Source organism: Ziziphus jujuba, chromosome 12 (genome assembly GCF_031755915.1).
Source record: "Ziziphus jujuba cultivar Dongzao chromosome 12, ASM3175591v1".
Lineage (NCBI taxonomy): Eukaryota > Viridiplantae > Streptophyta > Magnoliopsida > Rosales > Rhamnaceae > Ziziphus > Ziziphus jujuba.
Genome location: NC_083390.1, coordinates 801,700 through 824,280, shown reverse-complemented (window position 1 = coordinate 824,280; position 22,581 = coordinate 801,700). Strand labels below are relative to the sequence as shown.

Genomic DNA, 22,581 nt, shown 5'->3' with positions numbered 1-22,581 from the left:
GAAAAATAATAATATTAATAATATTAATAATATAATTAAAGTTATTAAAAAAAAAAAAAAAAAAAAAAGCGAAGAGAAGATTTACAATAGAGCATAAGAGGAAAAGCAATGTGAATGTATTATAATTTTAAGGCCTGACCTTGAACCTTGTTGGATGTTGTAACGGTGAAGAAGGCTTTAGAAAGAAAGTAGAGAGAAGAGGAGTAACGGTTTTCAACAGGAGAGAAAATGGCTTTAACGAAACTACCATGTTATTGCTCTTGCTCTACTTGGGCTTCATGGCCTTCGGAGTTCGGACCAAATTAATACCCGACCTATTCGTTAATCTGGGTCGGTTTTTTTTTTCCCCCCCTTTTTTGGGCGATTATTAAACTATGTACTACTATTTTTTTTTTTTTTTTTTCCCTCCCCGCTGAGAATGTTATTCTGTTTGCTACTGCTATTAATTATTAAAAGTTTCTTTTAATAAGTGATCCAATATTTTTTTTGTGGAAAAATGAAATTGAGATATTACTTACATTTTTTAGTTAAAATAGAATTCTAGAGAATAAAAGAAATTGACAAGACAAGAAAAAACAAAAAAAAAATGTAGGCGTAGATTAAGAATGTTGATATACCGATTAATGTATGCGCATTAATCCCAAAAACCTTTGCTCAAAAATATGATTAGACCGTCAAAACTTAATTAAAATTACAGGACACGTAATTTTTTGAATTTCAAAGAAAAAGAAAAAACATGAAAAGACAATATACAAGTATATAAAACATTTTAATTTTCATGTAAATGATTTTTGTCTCTTTCTTTGTTTATTTTCACTTGTTGATCCATGTTCCGAATGTAAGGCAAAAGAAACACACAAGTCCTGAACCAACTTTGAATATTTTCATTCAGAGAAATTCAATTCAGGTATAAAATTGAAGAAATAATTTTTTTTATAAGACTATGTTTAAAATCTATGTTTTACTACTTATCTACAGAGAGACTATACACAACCTCCTTGGGCTTCATTGAGGTGCCATAAACTCAGCAGCAAATTCTTCATCATTTTTCCCCAACATATCTTTCAAACTACATTCAACATTCCTTGCCTTTATAGTCCAGAATCTTGGCTTTATCTTCTTCTCCAACGAATAGCTAAAGTACCTTGGATACTCCACCACCTCTGTTATTGGCTTCTCCATTGTGTTTACAAGGAAATCGAGCTTCGGTCTCAAAACTTCCTCAATGCTGTACCCAAGTAAAGGAGCGAATCTACGGATCATGAATGCAACATCCCTCTCTGACAACCCAAAGGTCATCAAATATTTCATCCTGCATGACAAATTAGTAATGTGAATTATAAGACATACACTATAATGCTGCATTAATCAAGATCAGCTGCTAATCTTAAAGAGTAGGAGCATTACCGAGGACGTATAGTTCTGTCGGTGTCAGACACGAGAAGCTCTGGATACTTTTTGATAACCCGAGGAAGATGAACTTTGGAAACACCAATAGCAGCAAGAAATTTAAGCTTTCTCTCAAGAGTATTTTCAATGCTGGTTGCAAATATTTCTGGACATCGACATATAATCTTTCCAACATTTTCTTCATCAAATCCCAGACCTTTCAAAAATGAAACGACCTGTACAAAGCAGAAATAACGGTAAAAAACTACCATAACAGAAATATGCTGTTGTCTATGGTGTTAATTAGAGACAGATTATAGAATATCTACATTGTAACAAAGTCGTAAAGTAACCCTAACCAGACAAAAAAGTATGAAATTATACCATATGAATTGCAGAAAGTTGGACAAAATAAAATGTACCTACCTGTGTAAATTCTTGAGGTTTCCGCAACAATATTTGAGGGCTTTTGCAAATAACCTGACCCAATTTCTTGTTTCTAACACCTAATTTGCTAATCTCTTCAACCATCAACTTTAGCTTGCTAGTTGAACAACCCAATAAATGAGGCCAGCTTCTGATTGCATGGGCAGCACTTGTTTTTGGCACCTGTAAACAAGCAAAATCCCCATCCAATACTTCAACTACGACAATTAACCAGTATTTCTTTCATATCAATATCATTTATATCACCCTTCTATCCTGATAAGGCAAGATGCCAAAATGACAGACAGAGTAAAATGTCAATCATTCACCAAAAAAGTAGTCCAGGATTCTGAAGTCCAATTGTCAATGGAATTGGACTTGAAAAAAGGATAACATCTAGTGGAAGTGCTGATCTTTATACATTAGCACATCTGAAAACCTAGCCTAGCATTTCCAAAAAGAATGGAGACATGTCTACAAGCTGCCTACTTCAAAGAGAATGGTACTTGACAGAATACAATGCTTCTTCAGAAGTAACTTATAACACCAGTTAAGCTAAATAAATTGAGATCCCATTGCTTGTCTACTTTCTTCTAATTCACCATACTGTAAAAGGTGATTGGTTAATGCATGGGTACTGAATGAGAAAAACAGAAAAAAGAAAAACTAAGGTATCATTTGGTAATTTGTTGGTTTCTGGTCTTTTATACCTAATTGTGTGCAATTTGCTTATTGGTAGTTAGAGTTCGTTAGGTATCTTAAATAACATAAACTTGAAGGGAAAATGAATATATACATACATATATACATATATACTGTTTAATTTGGTTTTTTCGTGTTTTCGTGCCTACCAAATTCCAACTACCACCAGCACACACTAACAAACATTTTACGCAAATTACACAAAATTAAGCAGAAACAATTGAAAGCCCAAAACCCAAGTTTTACCAAACAACTCCTAAAGATACATTCTTTTAGTTTACACTTCTAATCTTGAATGACATCCTTGGGTGGAAAAAAATTGAAATAAGAAGCTGACTCCTCTATCTTTGTGACATTAGGACCATTTAAACAGACAAGCAATAAATAGAATGATAGACAAATGACCCACCACATAGCAATACTATTGGCCACTCTTGAATGACAAAAGATGCCTTTAGCCTTGCAAAAATTGGAATGGGCAAAACTGGAAATACAGACATGACACTTGGCAAAAAGGCAATATACTATAAGCATTAAAGAAGTCCTTTCATACCCTCTCCATATCAAAGAAAGAAAGAACCTCCTTGTAGTTCTCTTGTATACTAGTCGATAGAATCCAAGGATATTTTATCAACATTTTTCCAACATTCTTTTCCTCCATAGCAACCTGCATGGAAAATTGGCAACAATGAAGAAATTGCTCAACCATAGTCAGATAAGTGGTTGCAGTAAATAACATCATAAAATCTCATATACTATCCAAATCATATGCACAGGAGAACTAGAATGAAATCTTACAAAGTGAAGAACTTATACAGAAGAATAGTAAATAAATCTCATCAAAGTGAAAAGATAGAGAAAATTGATGAAAATAATGAAAGTGAAGCTGCCAATCTATATTGTTAGTAAGGAAATTCTTTTACATTCAATGGTTAACAAAGAAGCAACTTTAGATGAAATTTTTAGACAGTGAAGTTCATTTTGCTACAACAATCAATATTTTAAACTCAAAGTTTGAAAATTCCAATGAGAACAGAGATCCACATCTCATGGAGAGAGAACTGAAGCCAACATGAGTGGAAATGGGATATAAACTTATAAATTTGTACTGCTTCAGAAATATCAAAACTTTGCAGTAAGAAGTATATTTGAGATCATCTAAATCAAATACTCTTTTAGCATAACAAAAAGCAAATAACAGTCATAAAGAGAATTACTAACCTCCTTGAAAGCCAGAACTCTTGTTTTAATGACTTCAATATCGCAAAAAATAATGGGTGGAAATAATATAAGTATATTTCCCATCAATTCTTTGGAGATTCCAATATTCTTAAGAAATTCTTCCATAGCTTTCATATGGGATTCCAGTGGTAACAAAAGAAGACGTGGAAATGACTCCACCAGATAGAGGAAAGAGGCATCTTTGGAACCCAACATGTTCAAACCTCCACGCCTTGCTTCAATCTATTGAACATTCATGTGACAGTCAGGCAAAACTATCCAGATATACATTCTATCTGTTATGCAGTCTACATATGAGCTCCATAAATAAACCTAGAATGGTAGAAAAAACCTATTAAGGTAAAGAAAATTGCAGTCTGACATAAACATAGATTACTCAAATTTGGAACTGGCTTACAGACCTTTTCAAAAAATGACAAAGTTTGCTGCAGATCTTCATCAATTGGAATTGACAGGTGCATCATCATTCGGCGAGCATTTTTGCCTAGAAGCTTCCCACCATTACTGCCAGAAAAGAATATTTCCTTCATATACTTAACCTATATAAGCCAAATGCATAATAAGCAACAGCTCCGCAACAGCTAGAAAGAAAATCTAGATCATATATAGCATTGGATAATGATGTAGTGCCTGAACTTACTAGGAGAAGCATACACCATCACAAAGCCAAGTCCTAAACTTTATGTCCAAGACTCAACATCCTTAAAAGCTTTTAAGTTTTCTTACTTAATTAAGCAATTACAAATATTGATTTAATTTCTTCTTAGCTTTTTTTTTTTTTTTTCCCTAAAAAAAAAAATTAATAATTTCTACTTAACTTATGTTGTTATATGACTAGTACCCTTAACAACAACCTACAATTCCCTAATGGAAACGAAACCATTACTGCGAAATCTCCATAAAAAAGCCTCTTTTTTTTTTTTTTTTTTTTTTTTTTTTTTTCAAAAACAAAAAAATAGAAGTCTCTGTTGCTCTTGCTCTCACCTTATCAATGAGACCCGGAAGCGTTTCAGCCGACAGATACCTTGCAACGTTCATAGCGGAAGAAAGACTCAATCCAACAGCACTTTCCAAAAGAGCAACCTTTCCATTATCACCTTTGTCTAGAGCCAAATAGCTGATCTTCTCCTTAAACCCCAGCAACTCCAAGTCCAAGTCCAACTTCTTACCCTGGCATTTCCAGGAGCTCCAGAGCTTAAGCTCATCCAATTCCCGAACCCCATCAACCAACATCCGCAAATACCGAGGCGAGTTCATGGAAATGAAGGTGGAATCCTTGTGAGAAACCCCGAATTCTTGAAGAAACTCAGAAAACGCTTCTTGGGCTTCTTCCAAACTCTGTGAGTGGTCATCCGCAAGAGGTGGAGAAGCATTGGGCGGGTTGGCGAGCAGGGAAGGATAAATGCGGTGGTGAAGGGTTTTGAAGGGGAAGTGAAATTTGAATTTGTGGGATTGAAAGCTGAAGGTGAAGAAAGGGTTTGAAGAGTTGGAGAAGAAGGAAAGGTTGCGAATGTCAGGGGAAGAGAAAGCCTTGAAGGTGAAACTTAAATCTGTTGGTAGTGTGAGGAATTTGGAGGAAGACATTATCAAGGATGTTATATTCATACATACACATACAACATTCTCTCTCTCTCCCTCTCTCTAAAACCCTAATCTACTTCCTAAAACCCTCTTCTGAACTTGTGGAGAAGCGATTGACCCCACTCCCCGCTAAGGTAATAAAACGGATAAGTGGTTCTGCACAATTAATTTTATTTCTCTAGACCCTAAAATAAGTATCATTTTAGGTCAACTAAAGCGCATAAATGTATTATTAAATTTTGAAGCATTATTCTTGTATTTTTTATTTTATTTAATTTTTTGGTGAATGCATTATTCTTGTATTTGTTATCTTCAATATTCGATGCTCATTTTCATATTATATTAATTTATTGATATTTGTTCATATGACATTAAAGTATGCTATGTAAATCTTATTTTTTATTTTAATTTTTTTAAAATAAAGAGTGAGGCTCATTAAAAATAGAGAGACAAATCCAATCTATATATCCAATATTATATTACTTTAATTTCATGTTGACCATATTTCAAATTATCATATTTTTATGGAAGAAAATAATAAAATAATTGAGAAGGAATTTATGTAAAAAAAAATAGAAAAATAAACATAGCAATATATATTTATAGAAAAAGTAAAAATGAAAAACACAGTATAACAAATATTGTTAAAAGACTTTTTGAAGTTCCACTTTTTATACTGAAAAACGTTCATTTTTTTAAGTAAGTTACGTAGAAATGTTCTTGATTATAAAAAGATGCTTTTTTTTTAAAAAAAAAATAGATTTTGGAATTGAAAAACTATTAGGTTTTGATAAATAATTGCAAAACTATTAGTTAGAAGTAGATGAGGTGGAAGTGGTAATTATGACAGTATTATAATTTCAACAAATAAAAAAAAAAAAAGAGTGTGACGAAATTGTAAAAACGAATTGATGACCAGTCAACATGGAGGAGTTTTAATGTTTCTGAGGGCCCTAATGATCCTGATCAGTGATGACCTCTTGATCCCTAGGAGTACTTACCGCAAAACAGAAAACCAGAGGGCTAGTTCCTTATACTCTCTTTTGCTTGCTTACCATAGAACTGTAAGTAGGCAATATTTGAACCGCAATGATGTTGATAGTTCGGACATCATCAAGCTGATCAATAAACCCAATGTCTAAATTTGGACCACTCTGGATATGCAGTCAAATAGATTTAACACTCATTTTGTCTCCACGAGATTTTGCCTAGAAATACACACACTAGTTTTATAGTTATTGTGTGGTTCAAGGGATTGAGCATCAAGTTGCAAACGGAAATTGAAAACGCCTTTGACAATATACAGAGAGTTGATATTTTACACACAGAAAAAGGCATACTTGAACAACATACCACACAAGAAAGTAAACTACAGCAGTAACTAGCTAAACTAACACATACACATAACCAAAACTTTCTTATTATGCAAATTAAAACAAGAAAAAAGGCCAGGTGTCCTTTTTGGTGAAAAGTCAAACCCAAGTGCCTTGGAAAAGAGCTTTGGTGGAAGCAGTCTCACCAAAAGTCTTCACCAAATCAGAACAAGACTCATTTGACTCCCCTGTTTGTGCTTGTTCTGTCTTCAAGTCCAAACCCAACTCGTCTTCGATGTCATCGGAAGCCGAAATAAGCAAGAACTCACAGCCTTCATAGTTCAAGAAATCGGGGGGGTCAGCGGGGGCATATCTGGATTGGCCGAACTGACCCTGCAGGTGGGCAGGAAACATGGCCTTGCGCTTGTTCTGAAGCCCTCTGGAGGAGGCAGCGGAACCAGCACTTATGGCATGCTGATCCGGGTTCTTTATCTGTATAAGAAAAGAGGCCTGGCGTTCGATATTGAGACACTCCTGGGGCTCATTCTTCTCATCTTCTGGTGGGAATTCAAGCTTGTAGATCAAGTGGGTGTGCATTCTCTTGACTGGATTGTGCCTCAAGATGCGGTAAATGCCTTCTCCAAGTGCTCTTGCCGGAGAGTTGTGCCTGTGCCCTCTGGTTGATGTATCATATTCCTCTGCCCCCAGTAAGATGTTTATTTATATGTACATGCATATATGTAAAGCCAAATTAATGATATCCATGAATGAAAACTAGGCAGGCAATTAATTATTCATATTATATTTTGAATATATATATATATATATATAGAGAGAGAGAGAGAGAGAGAGACCTCCTTTAAGAGCAGTCTTGACATGATGTACATCAGTGGTGACCATCTCAACGAAACCCCAGTAAGGTCGACTTCTCTTGCGTGGATCAGGAAGGCTTTTTCGACCCATTACTATTAACCTTAGCAAGGGTTGCTTCTCAATCTTCACTTGCTGAACAATACGTACCAACATGCAAAGAAGTAGTGTGGTTTATATATCTATATATATATATATATATATATTGAGATTGAAATAATTAATCATGAATATTACCTGCTTGCCATGACCACCTTCAGCCGCAATTGCAGTTGACTTTCCGGAGCCATTTTGATCGGAATTGTTGGATTTGGTGTTGATGGAACCTTCCTTGCCAGAGTGAGGGTCTTGCTTGTCTTCAACTGGCCTTTCACCTGACTCTGGGCGAAGAACTATGTAAAGGCGTTGCACATCCTCTGCGCCGTGAGCTTCTTCTTTGTCAACTTTTGGCCTGTAGAAGAAGAATATTTCCCCTCTCTCCTGCAATGTTGTTACACCGAAAACACTGTAATTCAATTCAAATAAGTTCTAATTGAGGGGAAAAAAAATCAATTTAAGAGAGAAACAGGGGAAGAAACAGAGAGCTGAGCAGTGGAAGTGACCTGAATTTCAAGGTGGGGTTCAGTTCTGGTCTTGATTTCTTGGCCTTGTCCCATTACTATTTACTACTAGACTTGCAGTATGATTGTGATTGAGAATCGTGTGTCTTTTTCTTCGGAAAAACAATTGTTTGTTTGGTTGTCTGGAAATCTAATATAATTATATTATATTATATATATATATATATATGTAGTGAACAACCAGAAACTTCCCTAGTTACAGTTTATTTTGGACGTGCCACGTTCTTTGTGGAAAAAGCACGACCTGTCCAAACACTTCGTCTTCATTCTGCCATCTGCCATATACCCTGAACGTTGAAGAAGCGGTTGCCCTCTATTTTATATTTTTTATTATTTTTTTAATTTGTTTATTATTATTATTACTATTATTTAATTTGGTTTTGTTTTATTTTTATTTTACAATAATGTTTGTTATTGTAATTAAACAGTCCTTGACCATGCCCCACGCAAGCACTGATGTTCATCCTGTTTTCAATCCAAAGACTTGTGCCTAGAAAAATAAATTGAAAAATGAAAAATAAAATGAAGGAGAGACAAATAACAAGAATAAACTTTAGGCTAACAATGAAAATGAAATCCATTCCTTTTCCATGAGTTTTACATCTGCAAATTTTTGGCACGGCTTGCAAGACCAAGTAACTTTTTGGAAAGAGCTTAAAGACTCGCTATCTATACAACTTTTGTATATTTCAACCAAGGCCTAAGGCCCTAAGATAGGGTAGAGGAAGGCCTGGACAAAACTTGAATGTACATATATTTACATGTCATATACATTTCATTGTTATTGATATTTACATAACAAAAGAAGTTCAGTCTGGCAGAACCTTGAATTTGATACATAGAAGAAAATGTACGCAGCAACTTCACTAGGAACAAAATTTGGACATTATATCGGATGTGTTATTATTATTCTTATTTTTATTTTTATTTTTTTACTGTATCAAAGCCCACATTGACCTTGAACTAGCATTGCCTATATTTAATCTTTATACTAAAGTTGATTCCCCGTTGGCCATTTTGCCAATGTGTTTTTCATTCCACATATTGATTTCAAATGGCTGATGATGTGCTTGATTGACTCATTAAACTTTCTGAAGTCACAATCTGAGGATCGCTAAGAACATCCTGCAAAAACAATATTTCTCTGCAATGTCATATACCTTCCATGCATGGGGCAATTTTTAATTAACAAGAAGAAAGGCAGGCCCTTATTCATGTTGAAGTTTGATTATCAATGCTTGCATTCCAGGTAACAACATATGTGTTCCTGTACTTGGAAGTATAGAACAACATAAGCAGCTCTTCCACTAGCATTTAGATAAACAGTTAATACTTTTTTGAAATGGAGTGGAAAATGGTTTACTTCCTTATAATGCTTGGTAAAATTGTTTCTGGTTTCTTGGCATGTGACGATGTAAATGAGCTAGCCTCATTTTTCTACACTACTAACGTTAGTTTCCATAAAACAGAGTTTCAGTCAGGATTGGAGAAGATTTTTTTTCCCCCCCTTTTTAACTGTTCGATGAACTTAAGCACCGTTATTTCATGCTGTCTGTCCGGAGGCTTCTGCGTTTCATAGATATATATATATATACATATTTTTGTTTCTAAACTCACCTGGTGGTTGGAAGCAAAACTGTTGGGATGTGGAGGGAGACCAGAACTGCTTCTCAACAAGTGATGGTCTGTCTTTTCATCAGCAAGTGCTCTCAATCTGTCAAGTTCTGGTAATACTTGAGTAGCAAGATCAGGCCTGTCCTTCCTTCTGAGTTCTGCACATTTGAGGGCTAGCTTTCCAAAGCATATGGCTTCTTCAAGTGGCCAATCAGGCACTGCTGGATCCAGCATATCTGCAAATGTGCCTTTCTCTATAGAGTTCTCAACATGATGTGCCAGCCCCATGGGAGGCTTGGCTGTTATCAGTTGCAGGAGCAGGATTCCTAAGGAATAGACATCGGATTTCACACCAAGCATTCCTGTCTGTTGATACTCTGGATCTATATAGCAAAAAGTTCCTGCTGTTGATGTCATATGGCATTGTGTAACATTTTCAGCAACAGCAGGGACTAGCCTGGCCAGTCCAACATCACTAATCTTACTCACAAAGTTGTGGTCTAGTAAAATATTGCCCGGCTTGAGGTCTCGGTGGACTAATGGTTCTGGCTTAGTTTGATGAAGGAAAAGTAGGCCTGTGGCAATATCTGCAGCAATTTGGAACCTAAGTTGCCAGGTCAGAGCTGGTGTGTTCCCTTTCCGGAAAAGACGGTCTTCTAAGCTTCCATTTGCCATATATTCATAGACTAGAATTCCATATTCTGGACAGGCCCCAAGAAGAAGTACCATATTAGGATGCCTTATGCAGCTAAGAACGTCAATCTGCATTTTAATTATAACAGAAGAGGTACCAGATTAGGATGTCAAACTTATTTTCATATGTTGATGAAGAGACACAGAGATAGAGAGGATGATTATGATATTTATTGAACCTTATGTGACATAAATCATAATAGGAATGCTATGGCGAGAGAAGGTGCTCACCACCAGCACCACTTGGTGGTGAGCACCTTCGCTCACTATACAATGGCTATTACTTATATTTGAACATGGAGATTGATTAAGCAAATTTGTCAGTTTACTGACCTCTTGCTGAAATTGTGACCTTCCTTGAGCAGCATCTGGGCGTAGAACCTTAACTGCAACCGATGTATGATCAAGGAAACACTTGTAAACAGGACCATAACCTCCTTCCCCAATCTTGCGAGATTCAGCAAAGTAATCTGTTGCTTTTTCAATCTCCTCAATGCAATATCTCCTGTACCGGACATCACTTTGAGCTAAATTGCCCAGCACCTTCCTCATTTCCTCTGCTTCTCTAAGGGCTTTTGATTCTGCATTCACTCTTTTTTGTGATTCCAACTCTGCAATCCTCTTAGCAGCATCAGCTGCTTCTATGGCTGCCCTGCACCTGGCTCTCTCTTTCTCTGCAATTGCCAATGCAGTTTCTTGAGCTAGTCGTGCCTCTTCCAGTCTTCGTTCCTCTTCAAGTCTCAAGTGATGTAGCTCCATTGCCTGCAGTGGTTGTCGTGTTACAGAGAATAGGATATGGAAAGTTTTGATGGCATCGAGATATGATGCTTTTTTATTACCTTCTGCTTGGCTGTTAGTGCTTCTCTGCATGCAGTACTGTACATGTCCATTGTTTGCTTTAGCTCTAGCTTTAGCCTCCTCATTTCAGCCTCCACTTCCTCACTTGCGTTCTTAATAAGTAAAAGAAAAACTCAAACTTATCAGTTCCCTTTCTTCATGCAGTGCTTAACGCTGAATATAATTTGAAACTAATATTGCTTTAACGAATGAAGGAAAAGATGCGAAAAATGTTCAAACTTCAAAAATAAGTGAGGCATTAGTAATAACCTATATGATTGTTCATATTAAGCCCATGGTCATACTCGCATAGACATATCCTTTTCTAAATTGATGAAAATCCTGATGCCGTTGTAAATACTTTTATGCTTTATGAATCAATTTGTGACCAGTCAGTTTTTTTCTGTCATGTGCTAGATCCAGTGTACTGCACATTTCAGAAAATGGGTCTTATTCTAAAATTGTTATCAGTTAGTTGCTTTTGGCACCTTTCCAAAAATTGTATCTCTCTGATTTGTTCTTATTTTCATTACTTTTGTTGGTATATTTTCCGATGAAATCCAAGTTGTATGTAGTATATGACAATGAGAAAGCTATTTGTATTGTTTCTTTGAGGAGAGATGGTTTCTAAGGAGTGCATGACCTTACCAAGTTTTGGGATGAGCATGAGCAAGAAGTCCTGGCACTCTCTTGCGAAAATGATGAGCGACCATGCAGGGAACTGAGATCACTGAACTTGATGCCCGAGCGGAATGATCCATAACTATTTTCTGAGCTGGTAGAAATCCGTGAGGTTCTAGGATCCATATACTCATAGAACAAAGGTGAGGCACATTCGGTGCTTGGCCTGTCAGAGCTTATAAATGATATGTCAGTATCGGACTCTGAAAACCCGCCACTAGGCCTTCCATATAAAGCTCTTGCTGTTACCGGTGACCTGATATCAGCCATGATGAAGGGATTAGATCCTTAGAAAAATTGCATAGCATTCAACCAAGCAGTGGAACCTTTTGGTTCATGACAGAGGATTGGCAATTGTAGCAACACCATACATAACACAGTTCATTTTATAATTAACCTCTCGTACAACATCCTTAATCAAAATGATGTTTTGTCACTTGCCTCATTGGCTCGTCAGGAAAATGATGAGGCTTGAATGATGCCCTGCCTGGTGCATAAATATGGAGGGGGGGGGAAAAAAAAATTATTTCAGTTGGCAGTAGATCAGCACAGATTTCACAAGGCTTTTATAATTGAATGGTTCAAACCTCTATAATTCAGCTTTTATAATTGAATGGTACAAACCTCTATAATTCATACTCTTCTTTGGTGTGTCGGTTGACTTAACAGTAGGTTTACTTAGTTTCTCTATATGGTCAAGTAGTGGAGAAGCAAATGGGGCCGGCCTAGAAGCTTTCCGCTGTGACGATATCTTCCCTTTGGAAATGACATAAACGGTGCAGAAATCAGGTGCCCCTTTTGATACACTACTCGGAATACTTGATGCCTTGAATCTGCATAAAAGAAAAATCTATTAACATTTTCAAAGCAAGCTGGTATTATATATGCTGTGCCAACAATTATCTATAGGTAACATGAAATTCAAATATAATAATCAATATTCTAGCAAAAGATCCACTGAACGCTAGCAAGTCTGGCCTAATCCTTGAATCTTGCTGAATAGTGTGCTCAAGGAGAGTTTGATTTTCTATTGGTATGTTACTCATATACTAGTTTTGTATCATTTTCTATACAACTGTTCTTTTCTCCCTTGCTTATAAATGCTTCTTCATATGCTACTGAAATATCTTCTTTGGTTCTCATTATGAGCTCTATCATGGTAAGTTTACTTTGAGATCAAGGGAAGCAATTAATTTTCCTATTTTACTTACCTGATAAATCCATGCTTTGATGGAGCCCCCATAACCAAATACTCGATAGCGGCATAGGAAACATACTCTGTCAATGCTTTGACTACATCTGTGTCTTCAAGTAAGACATCAAGGCATTGTATCTGATACACATAATGAGAGAAAAAATTGGTTGCAGAGAGAGAAACAAATTACAAAAGTAGAAGATAAGTTGGCAAATAGCTAAATATTGAAGGAAAGTAGAGGAGAAAGACCTACATCTTTACGAGTGCAATAGCAGTGGTAGGTAAGGAAAAGATCCTTGTTTTGCTTCTCAAGTTGCTGCTTGTGTGGTGATCCAGATGTGGTGTTTCCATCACATACAACGGCATGATTTACGCCTACTGCAGGCAGAAAAAACAAGTTGTTAGTTTACTACTCCAGGCTTGGATGGTAAAATTAGCTGTGAGGTGAGTAAGAGGCATGGAAAGTGCTTAACACTTGGTTTGTTTGCAAGTTGTGTATTATATATACATGCCCTCCTATAGTTACACAAACAAGTTTATTTCTGTTACAACGCCACCTCTTTTAGATACAATCTTTCCAAATTCGCCATTATGAATTGAATATTTTAGACGTGCAATATTAAAAAATATTCAACAAAAGTTTTGAAATGGGGAGAAGCCTAGGATTCTAGTGAAGGCCTCAAAACTTTGTTTTGGGTGATCATCAAAGTTGCTTACTTGTTTAATTTGCTGAAAGCTAGACCTGTGTAATGGGTCTCTCTCAGATGACTGAAAACTGGCTCTCATAGCCTATATACCAAACAAAAGGGCGTCTGTTTGATTACATTTCTGAACCTAGGTAGCAAAATCTAATGGATATTTTAATTTGCTTCATTTTTTGTAAAAGTCTATCATCATACACCATGCATGCATTGGTGGGGAAACTAATGTTGTAAAAATAAGAGATGGGGGAAAAGAGAGAATTACATGAAGCTGCAGTAGAGGTTGTCTTATGAAGAACATGGATTAGGACAACAGTTTGGCTCTTGGAGAGTAGATTCTCAGCAGCCCATTTGAGAGCAATTTGGCTCCCTTTCTCCTTATCTATAGCCACTGCAACCAAACCATTTCCTACCCCTTTCTTTAGCCCATTTCCTCCCCTTGTTTGCCACATTTTTTCTCACAAATTAAAAGAAAAACTACACAAACGTTAATTTGTACAAGTCTCAAAATTGTCTACTCTGATACTTCACCCATCATCTTACCATTTCGTTTCTGAAAACAAGATAATGAAACCTCTCTCTCTCTCTCTCTCTCTCTCTGTGTAAAAACACTTTAAATTTTATATTCCTTTGCCAAAAAACGACTTCTCATATGTCTTATTTTCTGTTGAGAGCAGTTGGGTTTTTCCTATTTTGGCTTCTCTCAAATAGAAGCCACATAAAACATGAAGGGTGTCCTAAATAAGAGAGTTGGCGGTTTGTATAAAAGATCCTCCGCCCCACAAAAAAAGCCTCTCTATCAAAATTTTGGATGAACCAATGAATGAAAAACTAGTTCTGACAGGCCAATTATAGCTCACAACAAAAATGTTCATTAACCTCAAGACTAGCAATTCAATAAAATAATACTAACAATAATAATAATAAAATAAAAATGCATTGCAAATGCAATAACTTTATCCAGGTGGTTTTCTGTGTCACCGATGTGTAAGAGAATTAGCCTGCATAATTTATTGTATTACTAAAGCAACTTTACTTTGCTTCTTTGAATATTCAATTATAGATAAAAAAGATTTTAATTTGAAAATTATCAACTATTAATAATCTTGCATATAAAATTATTATGCTAAAAGATACACCAAAATTTATCAGAAGGGATGTTAATTTGAATGTAAGAGTTAAAAAAAAAAAAAAAAAAAAAAACAAGGCTTAAAATTTTTCTTAGAAAAGATAAATAAATTTGGACCATTGAAATGCATGAAAAATAAGAACAATGGTTGAAAAGCTATGTTTTAAATAAAAATTGTTTCAAATAATTTTAAGCTTTTGGTAAACTGAGTATCAGGTGAAGTTACCATTTTTACTTAATTCATTATAGTAGGAGCCTCTTTAATGCATTTAGGAAAGTAAAAATTGTTAAAAGGATCTTTTTTTTTTTTTTTAGTTGGTAGCTATAAAAGATGGAAACTGATTCATGATTTTTATATTGTAATAAGAGTCGTCTTTAATGCATTTAAGGAAAGTGAAATTCTTAAAAGATGATTTTTTTTTTAATGTGTTAAAAAATGGAAGTTAATGGATGGAACAAAGAATGGTGCTAATTATTTTTTATTTTTGCTAAGTAATTATTATAATATAAGGTCAGTACAATTTTAGTTTTTATTACTAATATATTTTCAGATATTACAAAAGCAGCAAGTAAAACAAAAATAAAAACATTAGATTTATTTTTTTTCCCCCTCTTTTTAGATGAGAAAGTGAAAAAAAAAAAAAAAATTCTAAAATTTGTTCTATAAACAAAAGCGCCTTAATATACAACAACATGACACATATATGCATGCGTCAGTGTCTCCCAACTTCTACATTTCCAACACAATTTACTTCCTGACCTTAAAAATAAAGAAAAAAAGAGAAAATGCAAGGAAAAAAAAACAAAAAAAAAAAAAAAACAAACAAACAAACAAAACCATTGAATTTCTTTTTTCATTGTTTTTATGCATGTTTAGGAAGCTACAAGCATGGTATATATGTGTGTATATATATACCACTGCAAACTCTTCATGTAAGCTGCTATCAAAGGCCAAACCAGCCATAGGCACTCACAAAAAGAATTCATATATCGCCAAAAAAACATATATATCTTCTTGAAATCCTCCAAACCCCTTCCCAAACAATGTAGTTTTATGATTGACCAAAAAAGTTTCTCAATCACTCTCACCTTCATCCACTTCCTCAATCATCTCAATTGCCTGATTCAAATCCAATCTTGTTTCCACATCCTCCTCACAACAACTCATTCCTATCTTCAAGAGCTTTACCAACTCCCCTTTACTGTCCCTGGTTCCCTCCATTTCCGAATCAAACACTTCGCTGGTTCTTTTTTGCTTGATCATTTCATTGACCCAATTCACCAAATCAGCATCTGGGTCATGCCTTTGGGTGAGATAGTTCTCTGGGAACCTGCCTGTCAACATCTCCAATATCAGAATTCCATAGCTCCACACATCAGTTTTCTTGGTTATCCGGCCATATTTAGCGAATTCCGGTGACTTGTAAGCCATCATGAGGTGCTGTGCGTGGTCTTGGTTGATGACCGGGATCAAACCATAATCGTTAAGCAGGGGCTCCATGGATTCGTTCAGGAGCACATTTGAAGATTTCAGATGACCATGAGCTGCAACCAGGCTGGGTAGGGTGCTGTACAAGGAAGACAAGCCCTTGCCAACGCCTTTGATGATTCTCAACCGAGTTGGCCAGTCTAACACAGGATCATCTATGTTGTGATTGCCTAAACCAAGTAGAAAAGTTTTACATACAGAGGAACTAAGGACTAAGGACTAAATTAAAGATCACAAGCAAATTTTGAAACGCAGAGGAAAACCCTCATCCATCCCCTAATATATATGTCCAACAAAAAAAAAAAAGAAAAAAAAACACAACAGCAAAGATGAAAACGATGAATTCAGAGTTAAGTTAAAACAACTCACCATGAAGATGAAAAGCCAAGCTCCCATTCTCAACAAAGTCAGAAACCAAAAGCTTCTCTTCCCTTTTGTAATAATAAGCCACAAGAGGAAGCAAGTTGGGGTGTGTCAAACTTCCTAGCCTTCTCATGTGCTCATGGAAATCCTCTCTACCTACATTGTTCATCTGCTTATACCGCTTGACGACCACATTATCACTCAATATGGTAGCCTTGTATGAAGCCCCAAATGTTCCGCTACCTAGGATCTCGGCGGTTGCTCTAAGCAGGTCATGCAAATCAAAGGTTGCTCTATCCTCCCACAAAAAGAACAGCTTCCCCTGTTCTGACCTCCTTGGATGTGCATGGGTTTCCGGTGACTTGATTTGCATTGGGCTCCCGTAGGATGCTGCATACTTGTTATGATCATTCATTAATAATGTTGGAGTTTTATTCTCATGTAGCAAACCCTGCTGCCTCCTCAAGTGGGATATGATGAAAGCCGCAGCAAATGCCACTGCTACCAACACAAGAATCACCACAATTAGGACGATATTTCGAACCGATTTCTTTCCTGAGACTTTTACAGGGGGAATGGAAGGAGGAATGCTAGGGGACACTTTTGGGGGCTTGCATGATCCCAACGGCTCTCCACACAGATTTTCATTTCCTGCATCATATGTCCTTGCAAATTAGTCCCCCTCTTTAGTTTTTATTATATAAATGAATTTTTTTTTAAAAATTACATTAATTTCTTTACAATTAATTTGTTGTTCTGTAAATAATCAGAAAAATAATTATTCAAATATAAATTAGAGTTGATAATCCATTAATGTCTAGCTAAATTCAGCAATTATATTCAAATGGTAGGTAGGTACTGAATATATATGTAATTCCATGGTTGTGCAACTAACAAGTAGGATATATATATATATATAATCAGTAGCAAGAGAGATTTTGAAGAACAATTACCCAAAAAAGAAGTTGAATCCATCTTGCTAAGGCTTGGTGGTATTGGACCATTCAATTCGTTATTGGAGACATTCAGGCTCTTCAAACTGGGCTGATGAAAATCCGGGATTTGGCCTTCAAACTTGTTGCCATCCAGCCTCAATTCGGTAAGGCGAGGCAATGCGGTGAGAGACAGAGGGATTTTGCCACTAAACTCATTGTTTGTGAGCAACACTTTCTTTAGAAATCTCATACCCAAAAACGCTTCCTCCGGTATCTCTCCTGAAAAATGGTTGTACGACAAATAGACCGATCTTAACCATATAAGTTTCTTGATATCGGGCATTGCACCAGTAAATGTGTTGTTCATGAAGCTTATGGTCTTCAAGTTTTCCATGGAGACCAGATAATTCAGATCCACCGTACCCTTTAATCCCATGTTTTCGAGTTGCAAGCCCCTAACGGTGCCATTAAAACAAAGCACTCCAATCCAGTTTCCTCTATTTCCCTTGCATGGGTTTGTGGAGGGACTCCAACTGCTAAGAGCTCTGGTGTTGGACAAGGAGTCCTTGAAACTCAAGAGGGCGTCAGAGTCTGATCCAGCAAATGATGAAGACATGAAGAAATAACATGATAAGAGGATGATGAAGAAGAAAATATTAGGATTTGGTGCGCGGAGAAGCCTGGCCTCGCGCACGCCCATTAGCAACCCAACAACCTAGAAACTGTGCCAGGAAAACTCTTTATTAGATGATGATGAATATGATGACCAATAAGGAGTACCCTTGATTGCATGAAGCGCTAATTAATCTATGTTTTTGGTTTTGGCTTTAGGCTTTGTGATTTTTTTTTTTTGGCAATTGAGATATAATGTTGTGATCAAATGAAAATGCAAAAAGGCCAAAGGGGAAGAAAAATGTGATTAAACGGTGGGGGTTTAATTATGAGATGATGATGATGAAGAAGAAGAAGAAGAAGAAGAAGTTAATTAGGAAAAAACCAAATTGAAGGGTTGGTGGAATTGAGAAGGGTCTGCAAGAGCTGCATGACAATGCAGGCAGGGAAATTAGTTTTTTTTGTTTTAAAGGGTTTGAGCTGTTTGGGTGAGATATCTAAGGGCAGCCTTTGAATTCAAGACTAGTGTTTGTTGTTTTTTGGGTATGTTTTGCCAATTATAGGATATCTCGGAGGCGATAATCATATATATGACAATCAGTCATGCATATATATTTTCATTAAAAAATCAAAATAAATAAATAAATAAATTTTATACTTGGACTTGTATCCAGTGATAAAGTGGTTCTGAAGTAGGTCCATTCACTGAATCCATTGGGCCTACTTTCTGAGGGATCCACGCAATTGGTGGAGTGGCTGGAGCACAGTGTTTATTGAGAAACGCACCCAACCCAAAGATACATCAATTATAACATTATAGCTATATTTTTTCTTAAGAGGAATTTGGTCCAATACCCCCATAGAAATGAGCTTCACGATTTTTATCCCTTCATTTGCTTTTTTTTTTTTTTTTTCCTACCCTTTCAATTTTTAATAATCCCAAAATATTTTTATATCCAAATTAAATATTTTGACATTTTTTTTTTATTTTATGTTATTTCTTTATTTTCTTCACCCGACTGTTCTCTTCTCCTTCATCACCCTTCCCTAAAGCTGGCTCATCTTTTCTCATTCATCCATCAAGCTTTCTTCACTTAGTTGTCCTTTTGCCAAACAGCCCCGTTTCGTCTCTCCGATCATCAAAATTCCATACAAAGAAATTGATATTTTGGAATTCGAAATTAGGATATTGTGAAGAAGGAGGATGTGTATTCGTATACGAAGCTCAAGGGTGGTACTGCATGGTGGAAGCAGATGCCTAAGCTTGCTGTTTCACTTGGCCTCTCTGATAAAATGCCTGGTCTGTTTGCTTCATTTTTCCTTTGACTTTTCGATTTGAGTGGTTTCTAGGGTTTTTTAAAAATATTTGTGGGGTGTGTTTTTTTTTTTTTTTTTTTTTTTTTTTTTTTTTTTTTTCTAATTGCTTTTGGGATAAGTTGGAATCGAAATTAGGGTTATGTTTTTTTGTTTTTGCTATTTCTGTAATTGTTTTCCTTATGCTTTTGTAATTTTTGTTTTAGGTAGTGTTCGGTGTGCGATTTGACGGTCTGATAATGGAAATCGGCAAGGATTCGGGAATGGAGGATGGGGATTTTATGGTGGAGACTTGCATTACACATACTCTACCCTCGGCATTGACGCTTGAGAAGGGATTAGAGAGTATCAAAGATGCTGTGGGGAAGTTGAAGCTGAATCCTCCTTCTACCTCCAATGGGTTCTTTCGATTTCAGGTACTGGAAAATTCCGTAAGACTTTGCTATTTTGATACTATGTCATTTTTTTTGGTTTTCATTTCATATGTGATTCTGTGAGGATTTCTACAGGTCGCTGTGCCTTCCAGTGCAAAAGCTTTGGATTGGTTTGCCTGTCAGTCAGAGTCCTGCGAGGTTTTCCCTCTATTTTTATGTTGAAGGAAACAGAAAATCCTTATTGTAAATCGCTTTATGTGAATGAAACCGTTGGAGTTTCTGGAATTGGGTCTTCTGTTCACTTTACACGGAGTTCTTCTTCTATCTCAAGAGAGAAGACAACGACCAAAAGGTTTAGATTCTCGTATCTCTTATTTCTCACTCATCAAAAGCATCTCCTATGATGATTTAGGGGTTGCATTTGGTTTTTGTTGTTTGTTGTCTGTTGTTCATTATATATATATATATATGTAAAAGTAATTTTAACTTTATTAGGACAAGAGTTCCTTTTTTCCTCTTGAGCTTGATGGCTGAATTAGTTAAAGTTGGGGGTTTGTAATACGGTTCCCCAACTCCATAAAGCAAAAGATTGCCCTTTGAATAGTTAGTTTGAAAGATGGATGTTTCAAACTTCTATTTGGAGGGTCATGGACAATTTTGGAGCTATTGAGACTTACGACTTACCTTATTCCATTGACATCAAGGTGCAGGAGGTTATGTAATCATTTTTTTGAGTGGCTTTAGGCTAACGAGCGGAATATGTGTTGAATAAGAACCCAAGATTTGTTAGTTATTTTGTTGAAAGGTCTATTTGGAAAATGATAAGGCAGAAATGAAATTGAATATTAATGTGAACTCTTCATTGGCAATTATGTAAGGAATGTTTCAACATATATGCTAAAGGCTCTAAAACATTTTATGAAATTTAGAATTATGTTGTCCATTTATTGGAAATTTATGGTTGGTATGAAAAATTGATTAAGTAATGATGGTTAGTTGCTTATGGTTATGCATCTAATTATGATGCAAAATCTGTTGCCTTCAAGGTTACTGCGTGTTTGATAATTTGCATTTGGTATTGCAAATGTGATGCATACTGTAGTGGCAATTTTTTTATCTGCATTTAGGTGTACATTGTTTTGAATGGATACTTGGCTCTTTTAGATTTGTATGAATCTTTTCCTTGATAGCTTTAAAAATGGTAGCTATATGGTATTAAATTTAAGTAATGTTTGTGGTTTCTCCATAGATAGAACAAATCAGCTCTTGCAAAATAAGGGTAAAACTTTGACTGTTTATTAGTCACGGTTTTGCATGTGATAGTTATTTAATTTATTACTTTACGTAGTTGCATGTGATACTTATTTAATGTATGTCTTTGCTGTACTTAGTTGCCTGGTGCCATTGCTTATCTTTTTATTACCGTAGTTGTGTTATGTAATGTTTTGCTTTTTCTTATTCTTCTACTGTTTGTTATTTATTTATTTTTATTAATTTTTGGTTATTGGCATTCCAAAGCATTGTTGAATGTTGATCATGTTGATGTTTTGTTTGATTTGTTGCATCTGTGATGTGTAGTTTGTTCTCTGCTACATGTTTTGTACTTGTTAGATTACTAGTGGATGAATTTGATACTACACTTTGGAAGGTTGGCAGAGGTTGACAAGGAAGTAGCAAAAGAATTTGATGGAAAAAATTTTCACATTCTTCTTTTTTTTACTGTTTTGGAGATTTGGGCATCCTTCAGCAGATCAGTCTATGAGATTGGATTTTGGTTCTATACAATTCATAGAGAGCAAGGGATATTACTGGGTATGAGCTATTGCCTCAATTGTTAGATTTGAACCTTTATACTTCTTTATGGATACTCTAGGTATTTAATTATTTTCTTTGAAACTTGTATGCTAAATATTGTAACTAACTGCAGATATTTCGTTTGATTTCATCCAGATATCAAATCGATTTCCGTTTTAGTGGAGGTGCCCCGTATGCTTTTAATGCTATCACTAAAGTTTGGCATTATACCAATTGTGGTGCCAGTTGGTGTTCGAGATTTTGACATTGATGGGGAACATTGGGTCAATTCGGGATTGATACCAACAGAGGCTTTTGTAGGAGCTGTAATATTCTCTAGTTTTTATTCATAAAACACTTGTACAATTTCTTCTTGCTAATTCAGATTTTGTTTTTAGTTTTTTTACATGATTCTCGTGTCAAGATGATGTGTAAGGATCCAATTTCATTATTAAATTCTCCATATTATTTGATATGTGGAAAAGCAATAAATAAGAAGGATGAGAATTTAAATGGATGGTAATTGAGTTCTCAAATATTGGCTCTCTAGTTTCTGACCATTTGAACTTGTTTGAATGGTATGCATTGAAATGTAGTTAGTTTTAGATTGTAGACTATTTCCAGCTTGCAAGCTTCTTCCAATCACTTTTAAAATATGGCTCCATGGTAGTATGTCCAAACAAGAGTTGTTAGGAGGGAATTAATTG

General features: G+C 35.7%; 4 protein-coding genes across 4 annotated transcripts; all 4 read right to left on the bottom strand.

Annotated features, from left to right (window-relative positions):
* Positions 1–864: 864 nt before the first annotated feature.
* LOC107430627 (transcription termination factor MTERF2, chloroplastic) lies at positions 865–5,484 on the bottom strand. Its single transcript, XM_060813706.1, has 7 exons — positions 4,744–5,484; positions 4,161–4,298; positions 3,739–3,981; positions 3,071–3,184; positions 1,816–1,998; positions 1,408–1,625; positions 865–1,312 (listed from the first exon to the last, which is right to left on the bottom strand). Exons 1-7 carry the CDS (start codon positions 5,362–5,364, stop codon positions 1,006–1,008), a joined length of 1,824 nt encoding a protein of 607 aa, XP_060669689.1. The 5' UTR covers positions 5,365–5,484; the 3' UTR covers positions 865–1,005.
* Positions 5,485–6,620: 1,136 nt separating this feature from the next.
* LOC107428086 (uncharacterized) lies at positions 6,621–8,285 on the bottom strand. The gene is made up of 4 exons (XM_048462219.2): positions 8,126–8,285; positions 7,761–8,003; positions 7,508–7,658; positions 6,621–7,351 (listed from the first exon to the last, which is right to left on the bottom strand). Exons 1-4 carry the CDS (start codon positions 8,177–8,179, stop codon positions 6,813–6,815), a joined length of 987 nt encoding a protein of 328 aa, XP_048318176.2. The 5' UTR covers positions 8,180–8,285; the 3' UTR covers positions 6,621–6,812.
* A 257-nt stretch (positions 8,286–8,542) lies between these two features.
* On the bottom strand, positions 8,543–14,458 carry LOC107428085 (U-box domain-containing protein 35). The gene is made up of 10 exons (XM_025078193.3): positions 14,130–14,458; positions 13,417–13,541; positions 13,180–13,301; positions 12,593–12,801; positions 12,410–12,455; positions 11,936–12,224; positions 11,290–11,400; positions 10,784–11,212; positions 9,761–10,519; positions 8,543–9,268 (listed from the first exon to the last, which is right to left on the bottom strand). Exons 1-10 carry the CDS (start codon positions 14,314–14,316, stop codon positions 9,194–9,196), a joined length of 2,352 nt encoding a protein of 783 aa, XP_024933961.3. The 5' UTR covers positions 14,317–14,458; the 3' UTR covers positions 8,543–9,193.
* Positions 14,459–15,618: 1,160 nt separating this feature from the next.
* Positions 15,619–18,924, bottom strand: LOC107428084 (pollen receptor-like kinase 4). Its single transcript, XM_025078194.3, has 3 exons — positions 17,799–18,924; positions 16,852–17,496; positions 15,619–16,652 (listed from the first exon to the last, which is right to left on the bottom strand). Exons 1-3 carry the CDS (start codon positions 18,478–18,480, stop codon positions 16,069–16,071), a joined length of 1,911 nt encoding a protein of 636 aa, XP_024933962.2. The 5' UTR covers positions 18,481–18,924; the 3' UTR covers positions 15,619–16,068.
* Positions 18,925–22,581: the final 3,657 nt, after the last annotated feature.

What these genes read in the sequence shown, in the direction of transcription:
- LOC107430627 (XM_060813706.1), bottom strand. Translation starts at nt 5,364, where the DNA reads ATGAATATAACATCCTTGATAATGTCTTCCTCCAAATTCCTCACACTA. An exon ending in CTTTGTCATTTTTTGAAAAG is followed by an intron (nt 3,982 to 4,160) that starts GTCTGTAAGCCA and finishes AATGTTCAATAG; the next exon opens with ATTGAAGCAAGGCGTGGAGG. An exon ending in GAGTTCTGGCTTTCAAGGAG is followed by an intron (nt 3,185 to 3,738) that starts GTTAGTAATTCT and finishes TTTTCCATGCAG; the next exon opens with GTTGCTATGGAGGAAAAGAA.
- LOC107428086 (XM_048462219.2), bottom strand. Translation starts at nt 8,179, where the DNA reads ATGGGACAAGGCCAAGAAATCAAGACCAGAACTGAACCCCACCTTGAA. An exon ending in AAGGTGGTCATGGCAAGCAG is followed by an intron (nt 7,659 to 7,760) that starts GTAATATTCATG and finishes CGTATTGTTCAG; the next exon opens with CAAGTGAAGATTGAGAAGCA. An exon ending in CAAGACTGCTCTTAAAGGAG is followed by an intron (nt 7,352 to 7,507) that starts GTCTCTCTCTCT and finishes TACTGGGGGCAG; the next exon opens with AGGAATATGATACATCAACC.
- LOC107428085 (XM_025078193.3), bottom strand. Translation starts at nt 14,316, where the DNA reads ATGTGGCAAACAAGGGGAGGAAATGGGCTAAAGAAAGGGGTAGGAAAT. An exon ending in GCTATTGCACTCGTAAAGAT is followed by an intron (nt 13,302 to 13,416) that starts GTAGGTCTTTCT and finishes TATGTGTATCAG; the next exon opens with ATACAATGCCTTGATGTCTT. An exon ending in CACTAACAGCCAAGCAGAAG is followed by an intron (nt 11,213 to 11,289) that starts GTAATAAAAAAG and finishes CAACCACTGCAG; the next exon opens with GCAATGGAGCTACATCACTT.
- LOC107428084 (XM_025078194.3), bottom strand. Translation starts at nt 18,480, where the DNA reads ATGGGCGTGCGCGAGGCCAGGCTTCTCCGCGCACCAAATCCTAATATT. An exon ending in GGATTCAACTTCTTTTTTGG is followed by an intron (nt 17,497 to 17,798) that starts GTAATTGTTCTT and finishes CATATGATGCAG; the next exon opens with GAAATGAAAATCTGTGTGGA. An exon ending in CTTGGCTTTTCATCTTCATG is followed by an intron (nt 16,653 to 16,851) that starts GTGAGTTGTTTT and finishes TACTTGGTTTAG; the next exon opens with GCAATCACAACATAGATGAT.